Genomic DNA, 10,974 nt, shown 5'->3' with positions numbered 1-10,974 from the left:
AACTAATGCGAACTGTAAAAAGAATTAATTAAACTGAACCAAATTAATTTGATTTTTAGTTTTAAGCTACATTTGATATGTATTATTGGAATAGACTTTGGGTTTCAAATAAATACTGACCAATTCTTCTATATTTTCTAGCTTTAGAATGGGGAGAGTATATAACAAACACAACCTTAGATTTTCTAAATCTATTTAATCTGAGTCAGTTTCAATTTGTACATATTGTATTCTCAACCGAACCGAAACTGAACCGAAGGACAGCTTTCCGCGAGATCCACCGTCGGACATGTGTGTAGACCACTGGCCACTTGTCACCATCCAATTGGTGGGGGTGATGAAATCGGCCATGCTTTCTGCCAGAGCGAGAAGAGTAACGTAACGTGGAACCGGAAACCGGCGAATAAACATATTTGCAATCGGAGATGTAGACGGAAAAATGATTAAAAGAAACGAAACAAGAATCATGAGAAAGCGAGAAAGAGGAGAATAAAGCGAAATTGAGGAGATCTGAATTAAATTATTATCAGATCTCCTTTATGGAGATCGGATTTTTCATTTTCTGATAACGAATATATGGTTTATTGAATATATTTTTTCTCCCGACGGATTTGGCTGGCTTGTAGAATTTATTGCAGGATTCATTGATTGTTCTAGTAATCGTTTTGTCGATTGTTTTCGATTCTTTCGTCTCGAACCGTGAGGCGTTGAGGTTGCTTGATTAGGGTTTTTTGTTGGTCTGATTGTTTTCAACGATTTCGGAGAAAGAAATCCGTTATGGTGAAGAATCTAATCGAGAAATCGGACAAGATTTGAGAATTCCTGGATGGCTTCAGCGCAGGTGCTGCCCAATTCAGGAGCTTCTTCACGTAGAGGGAATCTTGAAGCTGCTGGGAAACGCCGGGTATGATATCGTTCTATTTTACTTTGTCTAAGCATTCAATTGGGGAAAAAAATATATATTCTCAGCTTGATCTCTGTGTTTTGGCATTGTTTGGATTTTTGTTTGAGTTTTGTTGTCGTGGAATCTTTTAACAATAGAAGAAAGAAGCCTACTTGTGAACTGTTAGGATTAAAATAAACAAAAGAAAACATTCATCGTTACAAACCGCATCCAATGGTTGCCACAATTCCGTGTGAAGCTAAATAGCCAATGCTTATATATCTCTTGTATGAAGTATATTGAATTAGGGGCACGAAAGATGGAAGCTAATTGTTACCTCCACTATTCAAGACTGGATGTTATGCCCTGTTTAGCCACTGAGATATTTTTTTGGTCACAACTCTGAGGATACATTTAAGTGTGACGCCATTCCATTCTTTTGCTTCAAAAACCATGACATATAACAATTTAAATCAACTTAAAGTACCAAAAATTTGAGCAATGACTAGCAAATCCTTAAGTCTACTGGAATGGCATTCGTTCCAGGCCACAATATTTAAGAATCTGGCCTTCATCTTCAGAGCATCTTCTGGTATCATCTTGTTCCTCACACAGCATCTACTCTACATTGATTTTAAGCCCATATAATGGCTGGTTAAACCTGTGGTGTAAGTTTCTATCTTTCTTCCTAGAGTTACTAATTTTGTTCTTGAGCCATTACCCCTATCTAGCCATCATCTGTGGCTGATCTTTTGAAGCGTTTAAGAGACATCCATCCTACCTCCGATAGTAGTTTGAGACCCATCTTAGGTGACTATAGGCTACTACTGTTGGTTGATCTAAATTCTAAAGTTGCCATTTTGGGAATACTTTGGTAACTTCAGTTCTGGTTATCCATTTTGAGAGATAATTTCAGGATTCCTATGACCAACATTACCTATTGTTAGTGTCAATTTGAAGGTGTTCTGACCTAATAGTCACATAGTTTACTTAGTTTCTAATTCTGGCAGCAAGCTAACAGACGCATTACATCTGCTGTGGGCACCTCTGACCCTTAGATTGTGTTTCTATTCTGTGGGCCTTATCACCAGTGTTTATCTCTACTGTTGGCCCAGTTTCTAGTCCCACCACAACCCTCATTACAACTGTTTATCAAGGGTGATCTGCTGTACTTCAGTGCATTCGATCATAGTGGTTGGTGGCCCATGTGTGGTTTTTCATGGATTATATAGCTTTGAATAGAGTTGAATCGTGAAACAGCATCCATGTGGCCGACCCCATGTTGTTGGATAAGGGTGAGTTTAGTTGAGTATGCGTGATTTTATATTAATGTTGGATGCACTTTGAATATCAATATAGACACCATGTTGTTGGATAATGCTTAGTTGAGTTGAGTAGCATGTGTGTGAATTTCTATTAATATTGGATGCACTTTGAAATAGAAAGATCGTTTTGGGTTAAAATTTTGCCAATGAAATGGGTGACCTGACGTTTATGCCTTGTACCCACCCGTTGTCTTACCAATTTGCTGTCATGTGGCAACTTGTAAATATAAAAGGTTCACAAACCTTGCTCAACATTATGACGATCCAGTTTTACTCAAATATATATAAATATTGAACATATAGCAAAAATATATACTGTCTAAACTATGACCTTGTAACTGTTGGTACCTTATGGTTTTTTTTGTATGCGTGATTTTCTAACTAAAAATTAGTCAAAAGAATATTATACACATAAAAAAGAGAGAAAGAAGTTGTGCTGAAATATAAAGCATACATTTCCTTGTATTTTTTTCTATTATAACTTTAATGCAAATTTGAGAAGTTTTTTTTATGTAACTCTGTTTCATATTGGTTAGGATCTTGGCTCAATCGTTTATTGAGTTGATGGTGTACATTAGGAATCATGTTTTTGGTTAGGTCCACTTCTCCTACTTGGCATTAGCTGTAGTTCTTCGCATTTCTTTAACTTTGTTTTGTTAAACTTTGCAGCTGGAGGAGTTTCGTAAGAAAAGGGCAGAAGGGCGTGCTAAAAAGCCTGCACCTACTGGTCAGCAACAATCTAGTGATCTTGGTGAACATGAAAAACAGCCACAAGAAAGTGAACGTGTAAGACTTATTGATTCAGATGGTGCTGTCACATCTGAAAGAAAGAGTGTTTCTGCCTCCGAACTGTCTGGATTCATCACAGCAGGTGATACCAAAGGTGACCTGGGTTCTTCTAGTGGGACACATGGTGAGCCTTCTGTTTCAGCCAATAATTATGACACATTTTCTGCTCATAGAGTTCAGGAGCCTGGAAATGATCAGGGTGCTAAGAACTCTGATGGTTCAGGTCTTCCTGGATCAATACATGGTTATTATGATCAGTACAATGAAGAAAAGAGCGAGCTTGGTGCTTATCCTGGAAATCAAGGTGGACTAGTGTATGAGTTTACTATGGAGCCATCTGTTGCCCCTCATCCAGGACATGGTATCCAAGATATCAATAAGAACAGTTATCAATCTAGTTATTATTCCATGGGTGAAGCTCAGTCAAAAGAAAATGAGACATTTTCGATGGACTATAGAATAAAAAATTCTAGTATCACACAACCTGGGTTAGTTAGTGTTCCCATGGAAAGTGATTTGGGTTTTGCCAGCAAATCAGGCAGTGGCAATGTATCTACCATGTACGAAGGTAAGACTGTCTTGTGGGCTTTTGATTAAGAATTTGTCTTATCTTTGAATTTTCTGCATTCTGTGTACATATATATATATATATATATATTCTGATGGTGGGTTTGTATTTTAGATTACTTTCATTCAAGGACCAACTCAATAGAGTCTGCTCCTGAAGTTAAGCAATCCATCAATGCTAGTGTGGGTTTGAGCAGTCCTTCGAATTTAAATATGGGGGAATCAATGCTTAGCAGATTTAATAGTCATCACAAAAGTGTGGACGATGCACCATGGCGGAAATCAGTGTCTCCATCTACTGGTTATGGTGTAGATACCGGAAGTTTGTCCAATCATGTTTCACTACATTCAGCTTCAACTGAAACTGGCAGTCGGCGACCTCGTCCATCTTTCCTTGACTCTCTTAATGTGCCCCGAGTATCTTCGGAGTCTCACTTCACAAATGCGGAATTGGAAAAAGTGGAGCCCTTTATGTCTAAAAGTTCGAAGATTCACAGTGTTGATGCCCTGCCATCATTTAATTCTCAGCTGCAACATATGGGACCTACTGCTAAGTCAGGAACTCAAAATTTCCTTAGTGGATATGAAGTACCTCTTGTGGGTAATCCAGTTCATATTACTAATGAGGGGGAAGCACTGAGGCAGAATGTGATGGAAAATAGCATTGAGAAGAAGAAGCCTGAGTTCCCTTTATTGAAACATGATGAAGACTTCGCAGCATTAGAACAGGTTCAAATCTTTCCTCTCCCTCCTCCACATCTTGTTCTCTTTATTATCCTTGTTTTTTTTCTTTTTGGGTTTGTTGAATACAGTGCCTGTTATGTCCACCTTCGTGGTACTCTTGTAAAGAATCCTACCACCTAATGCTTTCTTGTTGGGAAAGCATCTGAAAATTAGCAAATTTCTAGTCATATCAATTGTGCTTGTTTTTGTCCTTTTTTTTATGCAGTTCAAAGTTTAGCAGCTTCTATGCTTGTTGGTTCTGCTTTTTTATGTACATGGTAGTTATGCCTCAAGATAAAAAGAAAATTTCCCAAAAGAAAACAAAATGATCTCTTACATCTGTTGAATACCTTCTTGGTACTCTTGTAAAGAATCCTACCACCTAATGCTTTCTTGGTAGGAAAGCATCTGAAAATTAGCAAATTTCTAGTCATATCAATTGTTCTTGTTTTTGCACCTTTTTTTATGCAGTTCAAAGTTTAGCAGCTTCTATGCTTGTTGGTTCTGCTTTTTTGTGTACATGGCAGTCATGCCTCAAGATAAAAAAAAAAAAATTCCCAAATTCTAACAAAATGATCTCTTACATCTGTTGAATATAACTTCATACTCATGTCACAGCAAGTATCAATCATTGCCTAGCCTTTTCTTGTTCACAAATTTGAGGGTTGTGGATTTCTTTCCACTTAATGTTTCTTACACTAGTTGTCTTTTCTTGCAGCATATCGAAGATTTGACACAAGAAAAATTCTCTTTGCAGCGAGCCCTGGATGGTTCGCGAACTCTAGCTGAGTCATTAGCTGTTGAAAATTCATCTCTGACTGAAAGCTATAATCAGCAGGTGGGTTTCTAATAGAAATAGTATTATTCTGCATGATTTTATTCAAGGTAGTAGTACGAAATAAAGACCTACGTAGAATATTAATAAACCACTCTATTCTATTATATTATTATCAAATATCATCCTTTTTTTTTTTTTTTTTTTGTCCAAGAATTGTGTTTTTATTTTGCTTGTCATTCAGTTTGTCTTTGTATTATATAAGCATGACTATGGTGTATCTCAAGCTTTAATAAGGATAATAATGAATCATATCTTAAGACTAGCTGTCATTGTGCCATAATTGTTTCATACTTGTTACGTTTAAATGATATCTTATTTTTGAGTTCTAATGTGTGATTCTATCCCCAACACCTTTTGAGCTCATTTGAAAGTTTCTGCATTTTATCTAGTCTAGGGAACTTGTAGAGCTACTAGCTGTTGTAGTCCCATAATTGCATTGTGCACCTACCTTTATAAGAGCCTGATACTACAGAACCAATTCTTATTAAAGTGTTTCTCTGTAAGTTAATTCTTAGACCTGTAACAGCCTCAAAAATTCATAAAGTTGATCGCAGGTGGAGGCGGAACTATTCCATCAAATAAATTTTCTTTGAAGCTGCCCCCTTTCTTATGAATGATGAAATTATATTGGTGAGACAAATAATGTACAAAGCAAGTAGCCCAAAGCTCCAGTGCAAAAGAAAGAGAACACCAAAGAGACATCCTCATAGAGGAATGGAATCCCTGCTATAAAGACTTGGCTTCACCACACCTTGCTTTGTTTAAGTCATCTATGTCATTTGCTCACCCAGGCCCCCATTGGATGAATATTCACTAAGGAGGCTAAGCATATATAAAATTTATGCTTGTCAAGATGATGGAGCATCTAGGACCTTTCCAGTTGATACTGCAGCCATCCAATAACTATCCCTGAGTACTGTGTAACTGTAAATTCGCTCATGCTGGCAGAGAGGGCCATAATCAAAAGGCAAAAGCTCTTTACAGGTATACTAGTCAAAGTTGGATTAGATACAAATTGAAAAGAACAATGGAATGGAAAATTGATCTAATGATAGAACGTAACAACATTCTGTCAGATCTTCTAATGAGGTGTTTGGGTGACCATGGCATTAATTGAAACAAGATGTTAATCCTGATGATCAAGAGATGATTCTCCCTGATGTAGTGTGGTTAGTTAACCGTGAAGGGTCTTACATAGTTCACAGAATTAATTGAGGAGGATGGAAAGAATCTCCCTCCACCTTCAGTCTTCTCCAAGGTTCAAGAAATCGTTTCATTTCGGTGAAATTTCATCGAAATAGTGTACTTTTTCCATGTGTTTCACTTGGCCATATTGGGAGGCTAGTGGCCGAAATTAGCGTAACAAATTGACCGAGATGACCGAAATTTCAATGAAATAGTGCATTTTTGAAATGACCGAAATGTTGGTGAAATATGACCGAAATTGTGTCTTTTCTGTTTCATATGAAATTTCATTTCTTAAAAAAGAAAAAAAAAGGGCCCGAAATATCCCAGATTTGGGTGAGATATCGCCGAGTTTTTGAACCATGGTCTTCTCATTGTTGAGGGTGAATGATGATCTCAGATAATGATGATTCATCCAATCCAAGGTACTGTCCATTATTTTTCTAGGATCATATTCACTGCAAGGAAGTGTTTGGGCCTGGTGCAGGAGAGCCAGTGCTAAAATTCTTAGAGACACCACCACTACCATATTGACTCTAATGTCACCAGGTGCAGACGACTGCACAACAGAAATTGACGCACGATGGCTCCTATCTGGTCTCCTTTTCTGATTTATATTATTTTGATGGCTAGTTGTGGAGGTTTAGGACTGTTGTTTTGGACATGTTGTGGTAAATAATTTTGTACATTCTATGACCTATGTACTGCCTACGTAAAAAACCACATCCTTGGATCTGCTTCCTTCTAAATTATGTTTGCTATTGTGCATCTCATGGAAGCAGAATTTTTTTTTGGTTGTTTGTTTTTTGTTCTATGAATAATGATATGTTCTTTTCATTTGATTGGTCTGCTATTTCACTAAAAACATCTTTTTCTAATTAGGGAGCAGTTGTCAACCAACTAAAATCTGATATGGAAAGGTTACAGGAGGAAATCAAGGCCCAGCTGGTTAGTATTATAGCTTTTTTCCCTCCTAAGCAGTAGAAAAATTTAATATTTCATTATATTTATGATCTGAATTTTCATCTTATACAATTTTATTTTTCTTTTCTTGTTTCCCTTCCCTCCTATGTTATTGCAGATTGTGGCAGGTGTTTTTCGGTTAACTACAATCTGTATTTATATCTGCTGTGTTACAATCCCAAATTCCTTTAACCAAACCAGTAAACCAGAAAAAGAGAAGAAGAAAAGAAAGAGAGAGAAGAGAGAAAGGAAAAATCACCAGTAGTTCCAAAAGTGGAGAGCAACCTGCAATCTGTCCAGAATGACTGATCGCAGGTTCGCCTTATGCATATATATTAAAATACCAAAGAAAGTTACAGATATAACTCCCAACACATAAACAAAACCCTAACAAAGCAAAAGAAGGCTGATAGGACAATTATGCCCCTATCGGCCAGGTTCCAAACTTTTGAACAGCGATACTTCAACATTCCCCCTCAAGCTGGAGCATACACATCACCCATGCTCAGCTTGGTACAACCACTGCGAAAACCAGGAGCAAACAAGGGCTTAGTGAACATGTCAGCTAACTGATCCGTTGAAGAAACAAACGTAGTTTCAATCAGCTTCTTCAGAATAGCATCACGAACAAAATGGCAGTCTACTTCAATGTGTTTGGTCCTCTCATGAAAGATCGGATTACTAGTAATGTAAATTGCAGCTTGGTTGTCACAATACATCTTCATTGGCTTGGTCATTGGAAATCCCATCTCCAAAAGTAATGACACAGCCACATCAATTCAACAGAAGTATAAGCCATAGCTCTGTTTTCTGCTTCGGCATTGGACCGGGCAATAGTAGTCTGCTTCTTGCTACGCCACGTAACAAGATTACCTCTAACAAAGGTACAGTATCCAGTAGTAGATCTCCGATCATCAGTAGAGCCAGCCCAATCAGCATCAGAATACCCCACTAGTTTCATATGCCTATTAGGACAATAAATCAACCCTTTTCCAAGGGCACCTTTTAGATACTGAAGAACACGAACAACAACGTTCCAATGTGCTTTTTGAGGAGATTGCATGAACTGACTAAGAACTCCAACAACATAGGAAATTTTAGGACGAGTCATAGTGAGGTAAATCAGCTTGCCAATCAAACTCATGTACTGATGCACATCCTGGAGGGGTTCACCATCATCAACACCAAATTTTTGGTGAGGATCCATAGGGATATTAACGGGTCTGGACGCAAGCATCCCAATATCAGATAGAAAATCCACCACATACTTCCTTTGAGACAAGCTGATCCATTTATTGCAGCGGATTACCTCAATCCCAAGGAAATAATGAAGTTGGCCTAGGTCCTTTGTCTGAAAATGGTGCTGGAGATGATCTTTTACTTCAGAAATTCCTGCCTCATCATTCCCAGTCAGAATAATATCATCAACATATACTATCAAAACAACCAGCTTATCACCTCTACGACGAACAAACATGGAATGATTAGAATAACACTGAGAAAAGCCACAAGTAACTATGGTAGCATTGAACTTGTCAAATCATGTCCGAGGAGACTGTTTAAGTCCATAGATAGCCTTGTGTAAGCGACACACACGACCTGTACTCTCCTACTAAGCAATATACCCTGGAGGTTGCTCCATATACATCTCTTCCTGCAGATCACCATACAAGAAGGCATTCTTGATGTCCAACTGAAATAAAGGCCAATCAAAGTTGACAGCAAGAGAAATAAGAAGACGAACAGAATTCAGTCTAGCAACCTAGGAGAAGGTCTCAAAGTAATCAACACCATATGTCTGAGTATACCCCTTAGCAACTAGACGGGCCTTCAACCACTTAACAGAGCCATCAGAATGATACTTGATAGTGTACATTGAGCGCCACTTCACCAGATCCTTATCAGGAGGTAAATCTACCAGATTTCAGGTACCACGACTCAAGAGAGCATCCATTTCTACATTCATGGCGACCTTCCATCCAGGGATACGTAGGGCCTCATTATGGGTATGGGGAATGGGGTTAGTAGAAAGAGATAGGGTAAGACCATGGATAGGAGAGGGAAAGATGAGATAAAGACACAAAGTTATCAATAGGGTACACAACCATGGATTTTTGAGTGCAAGAACGTGTACCTTTCCTGTGCGCAATTGGTAAGTCATCAGGCTGAGGAGGAAGAGGAGCTTCACCAGAGGGAGGCGGCAGTGGAAAGAGTGAAGCATTTGTAGTAATTACCTCGCCACTTGGCTGTCCATCCTTCTTTCGGCGCTGATAAACCTATAGAGGAGGTGCGTCACTGGCACTAGGAGCATCAAGGAAGGGTATAAGTGAGGGTATGGCTGTATGGGAGGAGGGGATGGAGAAGACCACTCTATACTAAAGGGGGACATTGGAGGAGGGTAGAAGGATGTACCTTCAAGGAAGGTCACATCGGCACTAACAAAGTTCCTGTGTGTGGTAGGGTCATAACACTTATACCCTTTATGAGTACGAGAGTAACAAAAAAAAATACATTTAGTAGATCTAGGAGACAACTTATCAATTTGCCCATGCAAGTTATGGACAAAACACACACCCAAAAATTCGGGGAGGAACAGGTTAACTAGGTAGATTTGGGAACATAACAGAGAAGGGAGATTTGTTGGACAAAACCGAAGATGGCATGCGGTTAATCAAATGACATGCAGTTAAAACACCATCACACCAGAAATGCTTAGGAACATGCATAGGCAACATAATGGCTCGGGCAACCTCAAGGAGGTGTCGATTCTTGCGCTCTGCTATTCCATTTTGTTGTGGAGTATAAGCACAACTAGTCTGGTGGATCATCCTATGAGTATCACAAAAATCAGAAATATCAGTTTGAGCATATTCTAAAGCATTATTAGATCGAAAGATTTTAATAGGAATACCAAACTGAGTATTTCTTTCATTATGAAATTTTTGGAATACATGTAAAAATTTAGATGCCCTTTAACGTGTAAAGCCATGTAAGGCGAGAATGATCATCCACAAATGTCACAAAATACCGAAATCCAAATCTATTACTGACTTTGCAAGGACCCCATACATCAAAATGGACTAAAGAAAATAAAGATGTACTACGAGACACAGAGCGAGATGGGAAAGACACAGCGAGATCGGAATGACACACGGTGATGTTTCCCCAACTCACAAGCCTCACACTCTAACCTAGGGATAGACTTAAAACTAGGAAATAAAAGTTGTAACCTAAAAAGTGACAAATGACCTAAATGACAATGCCATTGGAAGGGAGTAACGTCTCCAACAGAAGTAGTAGCAGCAGCAGCAGAAGCAGAAGAGGTAGGACAGCCGTTGTTGAGGTAGTATAACCCATCCTTTTCACGCCCTCCAATAATCGTCTTCCTCGTGTGAAGATTCTGAAAAACATAGGAAGAAGGAAAGAATGTTACTGAGCAATTTAATGAATTGGTTAATTGACTCACAGAGAGAAGATTTATTGGAAATTGCGGAACGTGTGAGACAAAGGATAAGTTGATGGATGGGGTAGGTGAAATAGAACCATGACTTAGAACAGGTGTGGAAGCACCATTAGCAAGGATAACAGAAGTAGAATTGGTACTAGAAAAGTTGTTAAAAAGAGATGACTTACCGGTTATATAAGCAGAAGTGCCTGAATCAATGATCCAGGGGGTGGATGTAGTAGTAAGAAGCGCTGAT

At 38.5% G+C, this 10,974-nt stretch overlaps 1 protein-coding gene across 1 annotated transcript in view; it reads left to right on the top strand.

The window, feature by feature from the left end:
* Nucleotides 1-405: 405 nt before the first annotated feature.
* LOC122088538 (protein BLISTER-like) overlaps nucleotides 406-10,974 on the top strand; it is a 30,865-nt gene continuing 20,296 nt past the window's right edge. The window contains exons 1-5 of the mRNA XM_042657833.1: nucleotides 406-904; nucleotides 2,878-3,565; nucleotides 3,680-4,293; nucleotides 5,006-5,125; nucleotides 7,193-7,258. Coding sequence (XP_042513767.1) covers nucleotides 827-904; nucleotides 2,878-3,565; nucleotides 3,680-4,293; nucleotides 5,006-5,125; nucleotides 7,193-7,258 — 1,566 coding nt within the window. The 5' untranslated portion in view covers nucleotides 406-826. The remainder of the gene's footprint in view (nucleotides 905-2,877; nucleotides 3,566-3,679; nucleotides 4,294-5,005; nucleotides 5,126-7,192; nucleotides 7,259-10,974) is intronic.

This window comes from Macadamia integrifolia, chromosome 9, assembly GCF_013358625.1.
Source record: "Macadamia integrifolia cultivar HAES 741 chromosome 9, SCU_Mint_v3, whole genome shotgun sequence".
Taxonomy (NCBI): Eukaryota; Viridiplantae; Streptophyta; class Magnoliopsida; order Proteales; family Proteaceae; genus Macadamia; species Macadamia integrifolia.
Note: the sequence above shows the minus strand (reverse complement) of the source record. Positions and strands in the feature narration are given on the sequence as shown.